Source organism: Schistocerca americana, chromosome 9, assembly GCF_021461395.2.
Source record: "Schistocerca americana isolate TAMUIC-IGC-003095 chromosome 9, iqSchAmer2.1, whole genome shotgun sequence".
Lineage (NCBI taxonomy): Eukaryota > Metazoa > Arthropoda > Insecta > Orthoptera > Acrididae > Schistocerca > Schistocerca americana.
Window position 1 is genome coordinate 58,237,058 of NC_060127.1, and position 23,321 is coordinate 58,260,378.

Sequence of the window (23,321 nt, forward strand, 5' to 3'; positions counted from 1 at the left end):
AACTTTTTTCAGTAATACAATGAGTTACAATATGCCAGACTTTGAGGGTAATATGCAATTATTTATTGTACATGCTTTGGACATCACAAGTTGCAAGATGATACTTTTTTCATACAGTCAGGGAAAACGTAAATTAAAATGCCATCTACTACATCAAATGAATGCAGTTTTCCTGCATGCACGAGGAATCTTCAGAGTTTTTAAGGAAAAACAAAGCTCATTGACAATTTAAGAAATTTCTCTATCTTCCAACAGTTTGGATGCTAACTAGTGCAACATTCTTGTCAATGTTGGTGCTGAAAACCGACAATGTACAATTGAATGTATTTTAATAGCATCTTCATGAGAAAAAATTTTTTGTTCGTTGTCAGTCAAATATGAACAAGTTTGAAGGCACTTGATAAGCTTTTTAACATGCCAGTAGAAATAAGTCATAATATTTGACGTAATAATAAAAATTAGTTAACAGCCAAATAACATTGTAAATTCAATAAAAGTTCATGCAAATACACGTGCTTTTCATAATATTAACTATCAAATGTAATACGTGTGAGATAAGATGGCTACTGCTGTAAAAAGAAAAGTGAGCTGGACTTGATCCAGTGATATGCCAATTACGGAGCTTGAACACTAAGCCTGTGACTACCACCAGCTCAAGCTGAGATTTGCAGAGCACCGATACATCATTAGCATGTAAAACTCCTCCTAAGATTTTCTCAAAATTGCCTAAATTATACGCCTTACGACTTGCATATTATGTTGGCCTAATGGACTATTAAAAGTGTACAAAGATTGATCCGAACGTTCTGGCTGCCTCTAGTAAGTGTGTTGACTAGTGTTTTGACACTGTAGTTGTTGTTGCCTTCAGTTGAAAGACTGATTTGATGCTGATCTCCACAAAGTTCTGTCCTCTGCAAGCCCCTTCATCACTGCATAACCACTGCAGCTTACATTTGCTTGAATTTGCTTACTTTATTCAAGCATTGGTCTCCTTGTTGTTCTGTCCTCCTACCCGCCCTTCCACTTACCTCCATTGCCAAATTCAGGATTAGGTGATGCCGCAGGTGCATCCTGTCGATCGATCCTTTTTGATAGTCGGGTAGTGCCAGAAATTTCTTTTCTCTACAATTCAATTCAGTACCTCTTGATTCACTAACTGATCTGCTCATTTAATCTTCAGCTTCTTCTGTAGCACCACATTTTAAAAGCTTCTGTTCTCTTCTTGTCCTAACTTTTTATCATTCTTATTTCACATCCCTACTGTTCTACACACCAGATAAGTACGTTTCTGTCTTCCTACCATTTAAATTTATGTGCAGTGTTAACAAATTTCGCTTTTTCAGAATGATTTTTTGTGGTGCTGCTGAATTTGCATTTTATATCCTCTCTACTTCAGCCATCGTCATTAATTTTGCTGCCCAAGTAACAGAACTCTTCTACTGATTCTAGTGTCTGACTTCATAATATAATTCTATCAGCACTGCTTGTTTTACTTGTATTATTCTTAATCTTGTTACCTTTTTTCAAGACACTTTCCATTCCATTCAACTGTTGTTGCAATTTTTTTTCTGTCTGACAGAATTACAGTGCCATCCACAAACTGCAACATTTTTATTTACTCTCTGTGACCTTTAATTCTATTTCCAAATTCCTCCTCAGTTTCCTTCACAGCTTGCTCACTGTATAGATTGAATAACACAGGGGAAACACTACAACTCTAGCTTGTTGTCTTCTCATCTACTGCTTCCTTAAGGCTGTAACATAGAACAAAAGGTGCAACATACCCAGTTCAGCTCACTGTAATACGTTCAGTAATGGAAATTCCTGAGAATGGAAATACATGTTGTGGGAGTGTGTGGGAATACGTGTACTTCACTGGAAAAAGAAAAAGCGCTCAAAAGCTAGTGTGAATACTATTTTCTTTTATGTGTTTCTGTGCACGATGCATCAGTCTGCTTTAGGTGAGTGGCCGCCTTTCCCTTATTTTACGTACACTGCTTGACGGTTGGTAAGGAATGGAGACATTGTTCGACAGGAATACCCACAGGCGATGATGGACAACATGAAACACAGTACATACGTAATAGAATTGGAGTGGTATGTGTATAATGGAAAAATGGTATAGGGAGCACCACATTGGAAAATAGGCATAAATAACATTAATCTTTGACACAGTTCAAACTATCAACATAAAAATCAATATTTGACTCTCAGTATGAAATATACCCTCCTAGGGCACTAAGGCACATTTTGCACCAAACTGTTGAGGAGTCCTTCGGCGATATTGTCCCATACTCTCTGAAGGCTGTGTTCAGTTCTTGCACACTTCAGGGATGGGATGTTCTTTGAGGAATACATCTGCTAAGAGCATACTAGGGATTCTAAATATGGTTTTGGTCCAGACAGTACACAGGCCATTTCCGACTCTCAATATCTTCACTTTCCAGTTATGTCAGACACCTCAGTGGTCCTGTGTGGGTGGGCATAGCTGTCTGTGAACAGAAAGGCAGGATCAACATCATCCCAAAACAGATGGATATGATTCAGAATAATCTCCCTGCCATACCATTGTGCTGTGACAGTACTTTGCACAAAGACAGGCAGTGTTTGGCCATTGTGCATAATGCGTGCCTACATGACAACATCTAGGCTGTACCGATGACTTTCATGAACATTCTGTGTTGTGTAATGTGTTCCCATCTTTCTCTATACTAACTGGTGGTCAGAATCACTTGACACAGTGAAGCGGGATTCGCCAGAGAAAACCACTCTGGACCACCTCGTGACCCCAACTGGCATGCTCCCTAAACCAATACTCTTTCCCGAAAATGGCTCGGCTGAAGTGGGATGTATTTAACAGGCTTCCGAACATACAAACTGACGTGATTTAATTGCCACAGGATGGTTCTGCAAGGTCTGCAGTGATCTGCCTAGGAGCGAGATATCCATTCCTTTTCACCACTAGGGCTATGTATTGATCTTCTTGTGACGTGATGATCTGTCTACAACTATGGCCATGCTTTCACATAGCATTTCCACCTTCAGTGGCCTTTTTTGATTGTGATGTGACACTTTGAGCACATCCATTACTGACACATTTTACCAGCTTTGAGGTGTCCGCCTCTTGTTCATGGCTGTAAGACTCAAATTATTTCTTGCAGACAGGCTGCTGTGCCACATGGAATGGTGAAATAATTGGTTTTATGACCTTCTCCATCAAACAACGTACTACGTGAACTGTTGCCTCTAAATGTCCTCTTAGTATCATTGGTTCCGTAGCAACTGTCATCTGTTCTGTAACTGTTAATAGTGGTTCCTTAGCAAGTGTAATTTGTTCCTTAGCAATTGCCAAGTGGTGTATAATCTGTTCACTTTTGTATAACAATAATCAAAATCCTTGAATGGAGTAATACATAGAATAAGGGAAAGGCAACTGCTAACCTATAGCAGATTGATGTGTGGAGCACAGAAAACCACACTCACAATCTCACAGACGCCAAAACACCTGCACCCACACCAAGACTAATTATTGATACTCAGTTATTGAAGGTAGTTCCCAGAGCTGATGCAAGGTTGGGAGGGGCTAGGTAAGGGGACAAGGAGGTGGTAGTGGGAAAGGTGCAAGTCTTTGGACACATGATTCCGTGAATCCACAAGATGAAAAGTGTACATAGGTTAGAGCAAAAAGGGATGTGGGAAGAGGGACAAAAGAGAGAAATGCGAAGGTTTAGAGAGAGAAGGGAAAGAGATTGAAAAGGGGGGGGGGGGGGAGTGTTTGGAGGAATAGTGGCAGGAGAAGGCAGTGCAAGAATGGGACAGGGGGAGTGGTGTACAGAAGAAAGGGGAGAAAAGGTAAGCAAAGGTTTAGGCCAGGTGGATTGCAAGAGCGCAGGGTGTGCTGGAGAGGGAATTCCCACCTGTGTAATTCAGAGAAACTTGCGCTGGAAGGGAGTATCCAAATGATCCATGTAGTGAAGCAGCTGGTAACGTCATTTCTGTTCTGGTGTACAGCATGCTCTACAACCAGATGGTAAAGTTTGCAGTTTGCCACAGTTTGGCAGTGGCCATTCATGCAAGTACATAGTTGGTTACTTGTCATGCTTGCGTAGAATGCTGAACAGTAAATGCAGCATAGCTGATGTATAACTTGGCTTCTTTCACACATAGTACTGTCCTTTATTGTGTAGGAAATGCCTGTGACTGGATACTGGGTGGATTTATGGTATGGACCCCATAACTGTCTCTTTTGTTCCCCCTCTCCTCCCCCAATCTCCCCCGCCCCCAATCTCCCCTGCCCCCAATCTCCCCCACCCCCAATCTCCCCCGCCGAAATTGATTGACAGAGTTGTTAGAAGTGCTCCTGAGGGATATGGTACCAAATCCTGTCTGATTGGTGCATTAGATAATCAAAATACTGAGCTGGTTGGAGGGCTCTTGCTCATAATGGTCCACACATTCTCAGGTGGGGAGAGATCTGGTGATCTTGCAGGCCAAGGAGGGTGTGGCAACACAAAAGACAAGCAGTAGAAACTCTCGCCATGTGTGACTGTGTATTAGCTTGATGAAGTGTAGGCCCACTTGCCATGAAGGGCAACGAAGCAGGCATAAAATATCATCAATATTGTCGGACCACATGGCGGGTGACAGTCAGATTGGTATCCCACTGCTGTCCAGGGCATTTTCATTCACATCTTCATTGGTCACAAGGGGTTGATTCAAAGGATAACTTATCACTGAAGAAAATTCCTCTCCCATCAGTAAGATTCCAGGTCCTGGTGACCAGTGAAGATGTGCATGGAGATGCCTTTTACAGCAGTGGAGTACTGACCTGTCTTGTCACCTGTCATTCAGCCTGACAATCAGGAGTGATAGTCTAGTGTGCCATTTCCTTACGCAGCAGGACCCCTTTGGGTGTCATCTGTAACACACTTCCATGACAGTTGTGTGTCAGTGATATACTATGCCTTGTTTTGTTGCCCTTCATGGGGAGGTATCCTGGGCTTTCGTTTCAGCAAGGTAATGCCCGTCCACATGTGATGAGAGTTTGTACTGCTTGTCTTCATGTGTACCAAGCTCTACCTTGGCCAGAAAGGGCACTAGAACTCTGCCCAATCAGCTCGGGATTCTCACGGTCCTAACACGTCAGTTGGGCAGAATGTGGCATGATATCCCTCCTGAGGACATTTCAACAATTCTATCAATCAGTGCTAAGCTGAATCCAGAGGTGGACAAACCTGTTATTGACTTGTTCTCTCTCTCTCTCTCTCTCTCTCTCTCTCTCTCAAATAAATCAATTTTTTTTAAAAATAGTGAGTATTTGTTTGCCTTTACATGTACGTCGTCACATCTGTGTATATAAATCCACACAAATTCTATATTTCTTTCTTCCCTCAGCTTAAACCTTTGATGAATTCAATCTACATTCCAGGTCCTTGAGTGTCATCACAACTTATTTCATAATGACGGGAAATTCTTTGTCCTTTTCAATCAGTTGTTTTTTATCAACCAATGCAAAGCATTTGCACGACATATTGCTTTGGTAAGCATCAGAATTTTATGTTGGATGTGTCTTCAGTATTGATTGGGAATACTGGGTGCTTTTTGTGAAGGAACACAATAACTCCAGGGAGCATTAGTTTTATCTTGAGCACACATCCTAAAATTATTTTGCTATAGGAGGTGTCGATAAGATGAACTTCGTCCCTTTTTTGATCTAATGTCAGTTGCTGCCTGTAGGGACAGTGCCAGTGTGTTGTGGGAATGAATCATGTTTTTTACTTTGATCTCATCCTTAACAGCATATCTGGTAAACCTTCACTGCTGTAGCTCTTGAAAATGAGTCTCTCTTATTCCACTCACAAGTGACAAAGGTAATCAACCAAATGGCACAAACTATCTTCAGCACTGTTTCATAATTGAGTCAGCAGACTTATGCTCACACTAACTATTCTGCATATTATCAGTGAGGTCACGCATATTTAAATGAAACTTCTCACTTGATGAAGCTGTAATATCTTTCAAATGTACCAATGGAAGTGTTCAAAAATCATCCCAATTGAGAACTCTCACAGGTAGTTGCAGCAACGAATTTCGAGCTGTCCTCCAGTGTTCTCTACACACAGATATGTCTATGTTCCTTCATTAAGGGTAGGGGGAGCAATGCCATAGTACAGTATTGTAGCTGGATGATAACTGGCACCTTCATCAGAATGTTGGCTCACAGTAAAGGTCAAATTTTAAACTATAATGGTTTACTCCTGTAGGCTGGTTTTTCTGTGCATCAGCAGGTGCTGTTTTCTTCATTTCATTTTAATTCATTGTTCATTGATCAGTATTGGATGTGTTACACTTACTGCAAATGAGCAAAGTGTATTTGTCATGTCAGTAAGGAATTTTTATAAATGGTTTTGTGTCTTTCATTTCTACTAATCAGATGTAATGTTTCTTGTAAAAATTTATGAAAGAAGTTATCAGTAACATAGTAAGGCTCTGAAAAATACTTTCTGACATGTTGAAAAGAGTTATTAATAATTCTTGTCTTGTTCTATTTCAGCCATTGCACCTCCTATGTGTGCACCTGGATTCTTTCCATGTGATCTTTTACACTGTGTTCCTCTGACACAACGCTGTGATGGGTCCCAGAATTGTTACGACGGTAGTGATGAAGCTAACTGCACTGGCAACAATGTTTGGATACCACAAGTAAGAAATCTGATTTGTTACTGTATGTTAGTTTGTTCTTGCAAACTGAGCAAACCATAGGATGTGAGCAAGTCATTTTTCTGTCATATTGGGAGGCTAGTTTAATAACGTATGTAGGAGAGCATATGGATAGGTCATCAGGTAGTAATGGCATGAAGATTTTTTTAAGTAATAAAACCTAGTGGCAAAGTACATGCCTAGAAACTGAGAGGTCAGATGTTCGAATTCCAGAGAAACCACACAACTTTTATGGACTTCACCTCTTAATGATTCAGAGATTAACCACAAATGATATGTGTAGGCCTCTCTCCCCTCAGCAGGTTTACTGGGCTAGGTTAGGGGGCACGCAAGTTAGTAATGTGTTAGTAATATGGCAGGCTTCAAGCCACATGTGCCACATGAAGACATAGTAGTAGTAAATTATTATTATTATTATTATATTATTATTATTATTATTATTATTATTATTATTATTATTATTATTATTACTATCATTAAATTCTGAATAACCCTTTGAGGGTATGATAAGACAACATTGTTTCTGCTTCTTTGTTTGAAACTTGGTTTCCTTTGGACCCACAATTCTTTCCTTCTTTGAGATGTTGTTTCTTTTCTTCTTGAGTGTCCACTTTGTTCCAGTTCGCTGCCCCCCTCCATCCTCCTACTTTCCAAACTTTACAGAAGCGCTCCTGCGAAGGTTCGCAGGAGAGCTTCTGTAAAGTTTGGAAAGTAGGAGACGAGGTACTGGCAGAAGTAAAGCTGTGAGGACGGGGCGTGAGTCGTGCTTGGGTAGCTCAGTTGGTAGAGCACTTGCCCGCGAAAGACAAAGGTCCCGAGTTCGAGTCTTGGTCCAGCACACAGTTTTAATCTGTCAGGAAGTTTCATGATTTAAATTACTTGGCAGCTTTAGGGTACGAAATTGCAACATTGCCTCAAGTAATGTCTACAGTCAGTCGTCATATTGTCACCCTCTCTGTGGCAACAGAAGAGTGCTTTCAAGTCTCTACCTCCTGCAAAAAATAGAGTAAAAAATCTGAAATTACTGTTTGGTTTAAATCTACAGTATCGGTAAGCAAGCCAAAATATCTGTTCTTAATTTTAATCAGGACCAGAGCTCTTTTTCAAAATGGACGAAATTTTCCCTTTTCATGTAACTGCTTTAAGTTTATCATGTCTTATCTAAAAAAATATTGTACTCAGTAAAATACTTATTTTTTTGTTGGTTATCAAAGTACTTTGTTTGGTAACAAATCTTTCCAAAGCTTAGTATCCCTTAATTTGTGCAATGTATAATCATCAGAAGATAGCAACTCTCTACCCCCCTGCCCCCCCACTGAAGGAAGTGCATAACTATCAATGTAAGATCAAAAGAAATGCCTCCCACAGGTGAGAGTGTTAAAATCCTAATGGTAAACTGCCGAAGCATTTGCGACAAGTGCTAGAGTTTGAAGTGCTCGTGAACAGCAGCGAAGCTGACATAATACTAGGTACAGAAAGGTGGTTGAAACCGGAAACTGATAGTTGTGAGATTTTTGGGGAAAATTTGAGTGTGAATTGAAAAGATAGGCACCTGGGAAATTGGGGTGGTGTATTTGTCGCAGTAGGAAAGAAACTCAAATTCACTGAGGTAGAAATTGAAGCTGCTAGTACATGTGAGATTTTTTGGGCAAGACGCAGTATCAGAGGTGGGCAAATAGTATTTGGATCCTTGTATCACCAAGAACTTCAGAGAAAACCTCAGTGCATTTGTACATAAGTTCCCCGGTCATACTGTCGTCATTGATGGAGACTTTAATCATCCAACAGCCAATAGGGAAAATTGCAGTTTTGATAATGGTGTGTGTGATAGGACATCCTATGAAACATTACTGAATGCCTTCTCTGAAAACTAGCTAGAATAGATAGTTAGGAACTCCTCACGATGGAGGTGTCCATGCCGAAATGGGTACCAGTGACCGTGACATGGTTGTGGCAGCAGTGATTACCAAAGAACAAATGACTATGAAAACAAGCAGAAAGACATGTATGTTCAGTAAACTAGATAAAAAATCAGTAATGTCATATCTCAATGAGGAACTTGAAACTTTCAGCACAGGTCGGGAGCATGTAGAACAACTCTGGCTCGAGTTTAAAAGAATAGTTGACCATGTAGTGGATAGATATGTACCCAGTAGAACAGTTTGTAATGGGAGGGAACCTCCATGGTATACAGTCGTTGTAAAGAAACGTCTAAAGATAGAGATAAATGAATGAAACACATTTGGCTGTCAAGAGAGTAATACACCACATGTCTACTGAAGCAGAATATTAAGTGATCTTTCATAGAACCCAAAGAAATCCTGGTCCTATGTAAAGGCTGTTAGTGGCACTGAAGTTAGTGTCCAGTCCATAGCGAATGAGACAAGAGCTGAAATTGAGGGTCGCAAAGCAAAAGGTGAAATGCTTCACTCAAGTTTCAAATGTTCCTTTGCTAAGGAAAACACCCGGGAATTGCTCCAGTTTAATCCTCATACCACTGAAAAGATGAATGGAATAAGTATTAGTGTCAGTGGTGTTGAAAAACATATGAAATCATTGAAATTGAACCAGTTTCGGCGTGGTTATCTTCAAAGAGATCAGGACAATTTGTTGCCATTAGATGTAATATATTTCCATCATGAGTGGGGTTCTGAACTATCAATTCTTCTTGTCTTTTCTATTATTGTGATATATGGAGATGATGGTAGGCTTACCAGTAAAAAGGAAATTTTAATTTTCATCAGGAATTTTTACAGTCATCCTTATGTAAAACTAAAGAACTAATTACAGCATTACGTGATCCCCCGTCTGCACCCAAAGTTCTAGACATACTTCATCTGGAAGTCCAATACGCTATTGGTACCTTAAAAAATGGCACTGTTCCTGATTATGACGAGTTGACTGTTGATATTCATATTTGCTGGTGAGGAAACTTACGAGCTCTTGTCAAAATGTTTGCTTTGTCTGTTGACGGTGCATTAATCCTAGCATCATGGAACAAAACATAGTACTGCTCCCAAGGAAGGAAGTATTCATGGCTCAAAAGGCTATTGTCCTGTAAACCTATTCTGTTTTTGTACAAAGTTTTGTACAAGACTATTCTTAAATCGTATAAGCCGTGTCCCTCACACAGCTTAGTCCATTGAGCATGCTGGATTCCACAGCAACTTCAGTGCACAAGATCACGTTTTTGTTCACCAGGAAGTGATAAATGGAGAAACTGAGTACCAGATGTGTCCATGTAATGCTTTTGTAATTTTAAAAATGTCCTTGTTTCAGTTAACCATCCTGCTGTTGTGCAAGACTTATATTAGCAAGGCATGGAGGTGGCCCATGTTAAAATCCTGTAGTGTGTATATGAAACTTTTGCAGCGTTAGTTATTTTCCAATTTACAGAGGACTGAAATGAGGTGATCTCATCCCTCCCAAATGTTTCACTGCTGTCCTGGAAATGGCAATGTCCAAATTGAACTGGGAAGAAAAAGCAATTAGCGTTGCTGAGGGAAGAGGCTTGACCAAAGATTTGCAGTTGACAACATATTTTTGGCAAATAACTAGAACTACAGACACTTATGTCAGATGTTGTGATGGAGTGTCAGGCAGTGGGACTGAATGTGAACCTTTTCAAAACAAAAGCTATGTGTAATAAATGAAACATGGTAGGAAACAACTCAAAAACACATTTCTGGACACTGTCAGAAAATACATCTATCTTGGTCAGCTAGTAAATGTGACACAAATACAAGATTGAACACATCGAACTAGGCTGGAAAGTGTCCAGAAGACATTAAACTACCTTCATATCAAAGATGGCACTTATTAAAAAAAGTAAATTTTTGATCAATGTGTGATACCTTGACGCATTTTGAATATAAAAGATGGAAACTTATAACTACCCAGTGAGACATTGAAAGATCTATGTTAGCATTTACAAGGAAAGACAAAAAAAAAAAAACATCAGATCAATTACCAACATTGAGAACATCCTGGAGAGAACAGTCACTATGAAATGGCAGTGGGCTAGCCTTGTTGCCAGAAGAAATAATGCCCGATAGACAAAGATGGTGCTAGAATAGGGAAGAGACAGAGGAATACCACCAGTCTGATGGACAAAGACCTGTGGATGACCCCTGGAGTCAGCTGCTTGAGTATCACCTTAGACCAGTCCTGATGGAAGGAGAAATTGCAGAGATACCCAAACTCAGTACTGGGTGAGCTAAATCAGTTAATGATAGAAATAGTGGTGACGATGACGACAATATTCACACACACACACACACACACACACACACACACACACACACACACACACACACACAGAGAGAGAGAGAGTGAGAGAGAGAGAGAGAGAGAGAGAGAGAGAGAGAGAGAGAGAGAGAGAGAGAGAGAATTAAAAGTGGTCCAGGATGTATGATTTCATTTTGTTTTGTTGCTCACGCAGTTATCATTATTTGATTGCAGGTTTTATCAATCACGGGAGGGTCTGCTTCGTTGGGCAACGTTCTGCGAATAGCGTGGGATCCGATTGACGTGTCACGAGTTTTCGGCAGGAGGAATCTGTCAGTCGAGTACCTGCCGAGTGTGAGTCGTGTCAACAGCAGCCTGTGGCACAACTACAGCCGTGGCTGGACGGATGCGTCATCAGTGATCTTCGAAGGGTTGGCCCCTGACAGCGTGTACAATGTGACTGTGTACGCCCGCCTCAAGTCAGGAGCGGCGTTCCCCCCTGCTGCTTTTGTAGTTATGAGGACACAGGAAGGCAGTAAGTGTATCCACATCATTTTGTTGTTATATTCCGTTCCTAAAGTAACTGATCTCCAAATCCCATTTGAGTTCCCCTCTTAGAAATGGAGGTCCCCAAGTGTGAGAATGACTTTTTGGACCCACCTATATGGTGCTGTAGGTTAGGGGTCTAGGTATCACACCCTACAGCCATTCACACTGGTGGGGCTCATTCTCGAGTAATCGACAAAAAGAATTTCAGAAATTCTTACGACACACAAGAACCTTGCTAATAGAACTGATTACAAAACTGTATCGTAGCTTAGTGGTTGAGTTATCTGACTTGTTTGCTGAAGGTTGTGGATTATATCAGTCAAGTTAATAAGTTGCAAAACATAGTTTTGTTGACGATGTTGCCATTTCTTTGTCAACAGCATGGCGAGTTCTACAAGAAACTTTTTAATGTTTGTCCCAAGAATGGAGTTGTGTAAGAAACATACACCTTTATTGAAAGATTTTCCACCTTGCAGTTTTATTCTTCTCTTATATGAGGAATGACTTTTGTTGAGTGCAGTTCTACAAGTTAAAACATTACTGCTGTAATTCTGTGCTTGTATTATCAGAGATAAGTCACAGTACCGCACTATTAATGACTCTTGAAACAGACACTTTCTTTATTGAAACTTCTTATATTGAGAAATGTGGAGGAGTGATTTGTTTTACTTGGCAAAAACTTTCTATAGCCAAGATCACATAAATACATCATTGTTGAGAACCAGTTTTTACAGACTTTGCTTTCAGCATTTGGTCTTCAAAATTTTTTTGTTACAAAAGTGTCCTTTGTAAGATCGAACATCGTGAAAAGTTGTCATTTCGGTGGATAAAATGTAGCACATTATACAAAGGCTGGCCAGAAACAAAACATTTGTAGTAAAAAAGCATTTTGTGCACATGGCCATGATCATATATGTAGCACTCACAGATGATTAAGTCTTAAAAATTGCAATATACAGTAAAATGTACCTTAGCATATCTGTTTATGTTAGCTTGACATGTTCCATTCATTGATGAGCCATCTTGCACTCAGTTGCACCAATATGCTGTCTAAGGCAGATCATCAGCGAATGGAACATGTCAAGCTAACATAAACAGATATGGTAAGGTGCGTTTTCCTGTATATTGTGATTTTTAAAACTTACAATCATCTGTGAGCACTAAATATATGGACATGGCCACGTGCATAAGGTGCTTTTTGATTCTCTTTTTACCTATTTACCTTTGATTGTGTTTTTACCTGTATGGTTCCTCTGTTTTTACCTATATGGTTCCTCTGTTGCCTTCACTATTTCATCTCCCAAAGCTAAATATTCATCTTCTGCTGTATCTCTTTCCCTTGCTTGTCAGTCATTGCTTAATGCTCCTTTGGAACTCTCAACAACTTTCAACGTATCCAGGCCACCATCTTCTTAATTTCCTGCTGTTCTGTAACTGTTTTACTTTTAATTTACACATCACAACCAATATATTATGGCCCGAGTCCTCATCTGATCCTGGAAATGGCTTAAAGTTTAAAATCTTATAGATCTTATAATTGTATCTAAAAACAGATGATGTGACTTACCGAACGAAAGTGCTGGCAAGTCGATAGACACACAAACAAACACAAACATACACATGAAATTAAAGCTTTCACAACAAACTGTTGCCTCATCAGGAAAGAGGGAAGGAGAGGGAAAGACGAAAGGATGTGGGTTTTAAGGGAGAGGGTAAGGAGTCATTCCAATCCCGGGAGCGGGAAGACTTACCTTAGGGGGGCAAAAAGGGGTATACATATATATGGATATGTGTGTGTGTGCGCGCATTCCAATCCCGGGAGCGGGAAGACTTACCTTAGGGGGGAAAAAAGGGGTATACATATATATGGATATGTGTGTGTGTGCGCGCGTGAGTGTATACCCCTTTTTTCCCCCTAAGGAAAGTCTTTCCGCTTCCGGGATTGGAATGACTTCTTACCCTCTCCCTTAAAACCCACATCCTTTCGTCTTTCCCTCTCGTTCCCTCTTTCCTGATGAGGCAACAGTTTGTTGCGAAAGCTTGAATTTCATGTGTATGTTTGTGTTTGTTTGTGTGTGTATCGACCTGCCAGCACATCATCTGTTTTTAGATATATTTTTCCCACGTGGAATGTTTCCCTCTATTATATTCAGATCTTATAATTATATTGACAATGCAAGGGAAAATATGCAAAGATGTGAACTGAAGTTTCCCATTACGTCCAATGCTGGGGTGTTATTCCAATGCTGTAGAGGCCTGGCAGTAGTGACAATGTGAGGCAATATAAGCAGAAGATATAAACTGAAGTTTGTGTTGGGGAGGGCACTCGACTTGGGTAGTACGTGCAGTAATGTTCACCATAGTGCTGTGGTGGTGTAATGGTTAGCATTTCTGCCTAGCAAGCAAGAAGACCCAGGTTAAAGTCCCAGCCGCAGCACAAATTTTAATTCATTTCTTCTGCCTCAAAATTTAAAATCTGATTTGAAAATCTGTCTTACCATCATTTTATCAGTCTGAAACCTTCCAGTGTCCCCAGGTCTCTTCAAAGTGCACAACCTTCTTTCACAATTCTTAAAGAAAGGGTTGGCGATAATTAAATTATGTTGCATGCAAAATTCTATCAGGTAGCTTCCTCTTTCATTTGTTTCCTCCACTCCAGTCACCCATCACATATTAAACCTTCCTCTCCATAACTTTGGTTTATTGAGAGAATTTTAGGAAAGTGTTGGTCACTATAAAGGAGATCACAAATAGAACACTAATGCAAACACTGCTGCTTGAGTGTTTGAGTCCCTACTAGGTCTGGTTAAAGGACAGCATCGGACTAATTCATAGGCGTGCTACTGGATTTTTGACTCACTGGTTTGATCAACATGGGAGTATTAGAGACGGTCCATTAACTTAAATGGGAATCCCTGGAGGAAAGATGATGATCTTGTTCTGAAGCATTATTGAGAAACCGGTATTTGCAGCTGAGTGCAGGACAGATCTGCTGCTGCCAATGTATATTTCACTTAGTGACTGCAAAGATAAGATAAGAAATTAGGCCTCACACAGCAGCATAGAGAGAGTTGTTTTTCTATTGTCCCATTTGCAGGTGGAGCAGGAAAGGGAATGATTAGTAGTTATATGAGATACCCTCCACCACACACCGTATTATGGATTGTGAAGTTTGTTTGTATATGTAGATGTAGATGAGGCATTCAAAATGAGAGAGAGACTTCTCAATTATAGATGTTTTACGTGACAGTGTTTACACACACATTCAGTCTGGCAAACACAAAGGATTGTTGTCTCTGCTTGGAGGGGCATAGTTGAACAAAGACCTTCCACGATAGAATTGAATTCAAATGATTTCCATGTCTTCATGCACATGAGAAAGACCCTCAGCTTCCAGTGCTATGACGCTGATAACCTATCGTGAGATGGCTGGAATCTGGGGTGGCAGACTGAATTGTCATTTCATTAAGAGAGGTGATGCATGTTTAAATCTGGGTGATGATAACATAGAGAAGTAATAGAAAGATATAGCTTAAGGATTTGTGTAATAAAATTACTGTACTCTTTCCAGTATTTTATTTATATTCCAATAAAGGTTACTTTCCAAATACCCCTTCTAGGGACACGGTAGGAATGCACTACATAGGGTGAACATCCCCCCATGAACCATGGACCTTGCTGTTGGTGGGGAGGCTTGCGTGCCTCAGCGATACAGATGGCCGTACCGTAGGTGCAATCACAACGGAGGGGTATCTGTTGAGAGGCCAGACAAACATGTGGTTCCTGAAGAGGGGCAGCAGCCTTTTCAGTAGTTGCAGGGGCAACAGTCTGGATGATGGACTGATCTGGCCTTGTAACATTAACCAAAACGGCTTGCTGTGCTGGTACTGCAAACGGCTGAAAGCAAGGGGAAACTACAGCCGTAATTTTTCCCAAGGACATGCAGCTTTACTGTATGATTAAATGATGATGGCGTCCTCTTGGGTAAAATATTCCGGAGGTAAAATAGTCCCCCATTCGGATCTCCGGGCGGCGACTACTCAAGAGGACGTTGTTATCAGGAGAAAGAAAACTGGCATTCTACGGATCGGAACGTGGAATGTCAGATCCCTTAATCAGGCAGGTAGGTTAGAAAATTTAAAAATGGAAATGGATAGGTTAAAGTTAAATATATTGGGAATTAGTGAAGTTCGGTGGCAGGAGGAACAAGACTTTTGGTCAGGTGATCACAGGGTTATAAATACAAAATCAAATAGAGGTAATGCAGGAGTAGGTTTAATAATGAATAAAAAAAACAGGAGTGCGGGTTAGCTACTACAAACAGCATAGTGAACGCATTATTGTGGCCAAGATAGACACAAAGCCCATGCCTTCTACAGTAGTACAAGTTTATATGCCAACTAGCTCTGCAGATGATGAAGAAATTGATGAAATGTATGACGAGATAAAAGAAATTATTCAGGTAGTGAAGGGAGACGAAAATTTAATAGTCATGGGTGACTGGAATTCGTCAGTAGGAAAAGGGAGAGAAGGAAATGTAGTAGGTGAATATGGATTGGGGGGAAGACATGAAAGAGGAACCGCCTTGTAGAATTTTGCACAGAGCATAACTTAATCATAGCTAACACTTGGTTCAAGAATCATAAAAGAAGGTTGTATACCTGGAAGAATCCTGGAGATACTAAAAGGTATCAGATAGATTATATAATGGTAAGACAGAGATTTAGGAACCAGGTTTTAAATTGTAAGACATTTCCAGGGGCAGATATGGATTCTGACCACAATCTCTTGGTTATGAACTGCAGATTGAAACTGAAGAAACTGCAAAAAGGTCGGAATTTAAGGAGATGGGACCTGGATAAACTGAGAGAAACAGAGGTTGTACAGAGTTTCAGGGAGAGCATAAGGGAACAATTGACAGGAATGGGGGAAAGAAATACAGTAGAAGAAGAATGGGTAGCTCTGAGGGATGAAGTAGTGAAAGCAGCAGAGGATCAAGTAGGTAAAAAGACGAGGGCTAATAGAAATCCTTGGGTAACAGAAGAAATATTGAATTTAATTGATGAAAGGAGAAAATATAAAAATGCAGTAAATGAAGCAGGCAGAAAGGAATACAAACGTCTCAAAAATGAGATCGACAGGAAGTGCAAAATGGCTAAGCAGGGATGGCTAGAGGACAAATGTAAGGATGTAGAGGTTTGTCTCACTAGGGGTAAGATAGATACTGCCTACAGGAAAATTAAAGAGACCTTTGGAGAGAAGAGAACCACTTTTATGAATATCAAGAGCTCAGATGGCAACCCAGTTCTAAGCAAAGAAGGGAAGGCAGAAAGGTGGAAGGAGTATATAGAGGGTTTGTACAAGGGCGATGTACTTGAGGACAATATTATGGAAATGGAAGAGGATGTAGATGAAGATGAAATGGGAGATACGATACTGCGTGAAGAGTTTGACAGAGCACTGAAAGACCTGAGTCGAAACAAGGCCCTGGGAGTAGACAACATTCCATTAGAACTACTGACGGCCTTGGGAGAGCCAGTCCTGACAAAACTCTACCATCTGGTGAGCAAGATGTATGAGACAGGTGAAATACCCTCAGACTTCAAGAAGAATATAATAATTCCAATCCCAAAGAAAGCAGGTGTTGACAGATGTGAAAATTACCGAACTATCAGTTTAATAAGTCACAGCTGCAAAATACTAACGCGAATTCTTTACAGACGAATGGAAAAACTGGTAGAAGCGGACCTCGGGGAAGATCATTTTGGATTCCGTAGAAATGTTGGAACACGTGAGGCAATACTAACCTTACGACTTATCTTAGAAGAAAGATTAAGAAAAGGCAAACATACGTTTCTAGCATTTGTAGACTTAGAGAAAGCTTTTGACAACGTTAACTGGAATACTCTCTTTCAAATTCTGAAGGTGGCAGGGGTAAAATACAGGGAGCGAAAGGCTATTTACAATTTGTACAGAAACCAGATGGCAGTTATAAGAGTCGAGGGACATGAAAGGGAAGCAGTGATTGGGAAAGGAGTGAGACAGGGTTGTAGCCTCTCCCCAAATGTTATTCAATCTGTATATTGAGCAAGCAGTAAAGGAAACAAAAGAAAAATTTGGAGTAGGTATTAAAATCCATGGAGAAGAAATAAAAACTTTGAGGTTCGCCGATGACATTGTAATTCTGTCGGAGACAGCAAAGGACTTGGAAGAGCAGTTGAACGGAATGGACAGTGTCTTGAAAGGAGGATATAAGATGAACATCAACAAAAGCAAAACAAGGATAATGGAATGTAGTAAAATTATCGGGTGATGCTGAGGGAATTAGATTAGGTAATGAGACACTTAAAGTAGTAAAGGAGTTTTGCTATTTAGGGAGTAAAATAACTGATGATGGTCGAAGTAGAGAGGATATAAAATGTAGACTGGCAATGGCAAGGAAATCGTTTCTGAAGAAGAGGAATTTGTTAACATCGAGTATAGATTTAAGTGTCAGGAAGTCGTTTCTGAAAGTATTTGTATGGAGTGTAGCCATGTATGGAAGTGAAACATGGACGATAACTAGTATGGACAAGAAGAGAATAGAAGCTTTCGAAATGTGGTGCTACAGAAGAATGCTGAAGATAAGGTGGGTAGATCACATAACTAATGAGGAGGTATTGAATAGGATTGGGGAGAACAAAAGTTTATGGCACAACTTGACTAGAAGAAGGGATCGGTTGGTAGGACATGTTTTGAGGCATCAAGGGATCACAAATTTAGCATTGGAGGGCAGCGTGGAGGGTAAAAATCATAGAGGGAGACCAAGAGATGAATACACTAAGCAGATTCAGAAGGATGTGGGTTGCAGTAGGTACTGGGAGATGAAGAAGCTTGCACAGGATAGAGTAGCATGGAGAGCTGCATCAAACCAGTCTCAGGACTGAAGACCACAACAACAGGGTGAACATCAATAAAATAGAAAAACTGCGGGGTCAGCTTCTTGAGTGGAAGAAAGGTCCCGTGAACATTTGTCTGAAAATGCATCGCTGCCATGGTAGATGATGGCACTGACAAATGACAGTTCCTCTGACCGTGTGCCACATGTTTGTTGTGCATTGCAGGCTGTGTTATTGACACAGCATACTTTAAGCGGCAGAATGGTTTGTCAAGTGAAGAGGACTGATGACTGAAATCCCACAACTGTGATGGTCTGGTGTAAAAACCACTGGCAAAATTCTTCCTGTAAGAGAGAAATCTACTACTGATAATCCCTGCACTCCTTTAGATGATGGCACTGACAAATGACAGTTCCTCTGACCGTGTGCCACATGTTTGTTGTGCATTGCAGGACGTGTTATTGACACAGCATACTTTAAGCGGCAGAATGGTTTGTCAAGTGAAGAGGACTGATGACTGAAATCCCACAACTGTGATGGTCTGGTGTAAAACCACTGGCAAAATTCTTCCTGTAAGAGAGAAATCTACTACTGATAATCCCTGCACTCCTTATTGCAGGTGCTAGGGATAGTAGTGGTTGTCATGCACGATACACATAAAGTACTTTGGCTTACACCATGTTGGCGGGCCACTTGCCGGGTGCTTGTACTGGGGTTTGTCTCAACATTGTGTAGAACCTGTTCCTCCAAATCTGGTGTATGCATAGTCCACCACCGCCTTGCACATTTGTCTGTCCGAAAGGACACACAATCACAAAAATGCAGAAAAAGGACCTGAAATATTGTGTGATGTGGTTCTTGCCTGTGTGTGTACTTGTTTCGGTACAGCCATCCCACCTCTTGACCGATTCCATCCGCTTAGCCATACACCAATACCATCTCAGCTTATCCCTGACGAATACTAGACCATTCTGCTGCTTACGGTATCTGTGTCACCCACACAGCCTGCAACACACAAGGAACACACTGCACGTGGTAAGACAAGCTTTCATTCGTCAACATCGTCTACCGTGGCAATGATGTATTTCTGGATAGCTGTTCATAGGCCCTTTTTTCCTCCAATTCCATTTAGGAATCCATCCCTGCAGTATGCAAGTTTTATTAATCTTCGTCTTGTACATTATTATAATTGCTCCAAACTTGCAAGTTGTACATGAATTTATCCTGTATTGTTTTTGTTTCACATACAGGGTTCTTACAAATGATTGAAGCGATTTCACAGCTCTACAATAACTTTATTATTTGAGATATTTTCACAATGCTTTGCACACACATACAAAAACTCAAAAAGTTTTTGTAGGCATTCACAAATGTTCGATATGTGCCCCTTTAGTGATTCGGCAGACATCAAGCCGATAATCAAGTTCCTCCCACACTCGGTGCAGCATCTCCCCATCAATGAGTTCGAAAGCATCGTTGATGCGAGCTCGCAGTTCTGGCACGTTTCTTGGTAGAGGAGATTTAAACACTGAATCTTTCACATAACCCCACAGAAAGAAATTGCATGGGGTTAAGTCGGGAGAGCGTGGAGGCCATGACATGAATTGCTGATCATGATCTCCACCACGACCGATCCATCGGTTTTCCAATCTCCTGTTTAAGAAATGCCGAACATCATGATGGAAGTGCGGTGGAGCACCATCCTGTTGAAAGATGAAGTCGGCGCTGTCGGTCTCCAGTTGTGGCATGAGCCAATTTTCCAGCATGTCCAGATACACGTGTCCTGTAACGTTTTTTTCGCAGAAGAAAAAGGGGCCGTAAACTTTAAACCGTGAGATTGCACAAAACACGTTAACTTTTGGTGAATTGCGAATTTGCTGCACGAATGCGTGAGGATTCTCTACCGCCCAGATCCGCACATTGTGTCTGTTCACTTCACCATTAAGAAAAAATGTTGCTTCATCACTGAAAACGAGTTGCGCACTGAACGCAACCTCTTCCATGAGCTGTTGCAACCGCGCCGAAAATTCAAAGCATTTGGCTTTGTCATCGGGTGTCAGGACTTGTAGCAATTGTAAACGGAAAGGCTTCTGCTTTAGCCTTTTCCGTAAGATTTTCCAAACCGTCGGCTGTGGTACGTTTAGCTCCCTGCTTGCTTTATTTGTCGACTTCCGCGGGCTACGCGTGAAACTTGCCCGCACGCGTTCAACTGTTTCTTCGCTCACTGCAGGCCGACCCGTTGATTTCTCCTTACAGAGGCATCCAGAAGCTTTAAACTGCGCATATCATCGCCGAATGGAGTTAGTTGTTGGTGGATCTTTGTTGAACTTCGTCCTGAAGTGTCGTTGCACTGTTATGACTGACTGATGTGAGTGCATTTCAAGCACGACATATGCTTTCTCGGCTCCTGTCGCCATTTTGTCTCACTGCGCTCTCGAGCACTCTGGCGGTAGAAACCTGAAGTGCGGCTTCAGCCGAACAAAACTTTGAGTTTTTCTACGTATCTGTAGTGTGTCGTGACCATATGTCAATGAATGGAGCTACAGTGAATTTATGAAATCGCTTCAATCATTTGTAGTAGCCCTGTATTTATGATCCAGGTTGAGCACAAACTCATTATGTTGTAATTTTTTGCAGTACCGTCGCCACCAGTAAATGTCACAGCCAAGCAACTGAATGGTCAAACTGTGCTAATAACGTGGCGTGAGCCAGAGAAACCCAACGGTCGCTTAATGTCGTACGAAGTGTGTATGTCGCCACCTGTTCCTCCATTGCATAGGCTGATTCCAGCACCAAATACCTCTCTTGTCTTTGACTCTGACTTCGAGGTTGGAAAGAAGTACACATTCTGGGTGAGTTTCTTCCTACTTTTGTTGTAGTCATTATGTTTTGATGTGGCTTGTCTAATTTTTATGCAGTAACCATATCACTTTGAAATTGCTGTTTCTCTCTGTTATTTCAACAGTGGCAATAGAAAATGCTCGAAGTAATGTCATTTATTTATTTACTTATTAATAGTTTTCGATTTTATTTATTTAATTTCTTCTGTTCATAAAGTTTTTAGTGCTATTATGTTCCCATTACTCTGTTGATTGTCCCTGAACTTAGTTCAGGTTCCAAATCATGGGGGAAATTTTCCGAACATTCATTACTAGAAGGGTCACGGATTTCATGCTGAGCAGTGCTTCCCTTGGAAGTTCCGAATGGCAGTCCAATATGTACAACTGATTTTTTCAGTTGTACAGAAGCTCCTGAAACATTGTCGTTAGTTCAGTGTGTTAAGTCAGTGTGTCCCATAACCATCCATCACAAATAGCTACTGAAAATTATTGCTTTGAAACAGAACAATGGAAAAATGTCAGTGTGTTCAAAAGAGGAACAGCTATTGAAGATGTATACCATTCCACACTTCACCTGAAAGACTAGACAGGTTTATCAGTTCCGAAACAGGAAGATCTATTGATTCTGTTGCCATTTCTACCTCAACAGCACAGAATTTTTGGCAAACTTTTGCAGCAGCTGCTTTCAAGAATGGAATTGTGTGAGAAAGAGAAGTCAGTATTGAGAGACTTTTCTCACAAATTTATTTTTGTTATTCTCCTGCAAAAAGAAAAAAGAAAAAAAAAAAAACTTGTAAAAGGAAAGAGGGGTGGTTTTCATTAACTACAGTTCTACAATTTAAAATATCTCAGCTGTATTTCTGTAATAGTAAGTGAAATGGAATACCTCTGTATTAATGTAGTTCGGAACAAAAACTTCCATATTGCACTTACTTTCCTTGTATATCAGGTTCCTGGTATGGAACATTCGTAATGAAGTACCTGTTTTCTAGTTTCTAATTTTTTGTGTTGATGAGGTGGCCAGCATAGTTCTGGAGTATCAGAAAACTTCTCAATTTTGTAGATACAAATAATTTATGTTGTTGTTGTTGTTGTGGTCTTCAGTCCTGAGACTGGTTTGATGCAGCTCTCCATGCTACTCTATCCTGTGCAAGCTTCTTCATCTCCCAGTACCTACTGCAACCTACATCCTTCTGAATCTGCTTAGTGTATTGATCTCTTGGTCTCCCTCTACGATTTTTACCCTCCACGCTGCCCTCCAATGCTAAATTTGTGATCCCTTGATGCCTCAAAACATGTCCTACCAACCGATCCCTTCTTCTAGTCAAGTTGTGCCACAAACTTCTCTTCTCCCCAATCCTATTCAATACCTCCTCATTAGTTATGTGATCTACCCACCTTATCTTCAGCATTCTTCTGTAGCACCACATTTCGAAAGCTTCTATTCTCTTCTTGTCCAAACTGGTTATCGTCCATGTTTCACTTCCATACATGGCTACACTCCATACAAATACTTTCAGAAACGACTTCATGACACTTAAATCTATACTAGATGTTAACAAATTTCTCTTCTTCAGAAACGCTTTCCTTGCCATTGCCAGTCTACATTTTATATCCTCTCTACTTCGACCATCATCAGTTATTTTACTCCCTAAATAGCAAAACTCCTTTACTACTTTAAGTGTCTCATTTCCTAATCTAATCCCCTCAGCATCACCCAATTTAATTTGACTACATTCCATTATCCTCGTTTTGCTTTTGTTGATGTTCATCTTATATCCTCCTTTCAAGACACTGTCCATTCCGTTCAACTGCTCTTCCAAGTCCTTTGCTGTCTCCGACAGAATTACAATGTCATCGGCGAACCTCAAAGTTTTTATTTCTTCTCCATGGATTTTAATACCTACTCCGAATTTTTCTTTTGTTTCCTTTACTGCTTGCTCAATATACAGATTGAATAACATTTGGGGAGAGGCTACAACCCTGTCTCACTCCTTTCCCAATCACTGCTTCCCTTTCATGTCCCTCGACTCTTATAACTGCCATCTGGTTTCTGTACAAATTGTAAATAGCCTTTCGCTCCCTGTATTTTACCCCTGCCACCTTC

The 23,321-nt window shown here is 40.6% G+C and overlaps 1 protein-coding gene across 2 annotated transcripts in view; it reads left to right on the plus strand.

The window, feature by feature from the left end:
• LOC124551372 (sortilin-related receptor-like) overlaps nucleotides 1-23,321 on the plus strand; it is a 201,164-nt gene that overhangs the window by 113,274 nt on the left and 64,569 nt on the right. For both annotated transcript variants that reach the window (XM_047126412.1, XM_047126411.1), the window contains exons 22-24: nucleotides 6,554-6,702; nucleotides 11,182-11,482; nucleotides 21,012-21,226. In XM_047126412.1, coding sequence (XP_046982368.1) covers nucleotides 6,554-6,702; nucleotides 11,182-11,482; nucleotides 21,012-21,226 — 665 coding nt within the window. The remainder of the gene's footprint in view (nucleotides 1-6,553; nucleotides 6,703-11,181; nucleotides 11,483-21,011; nucleotides 21,227-23,321) is intronic.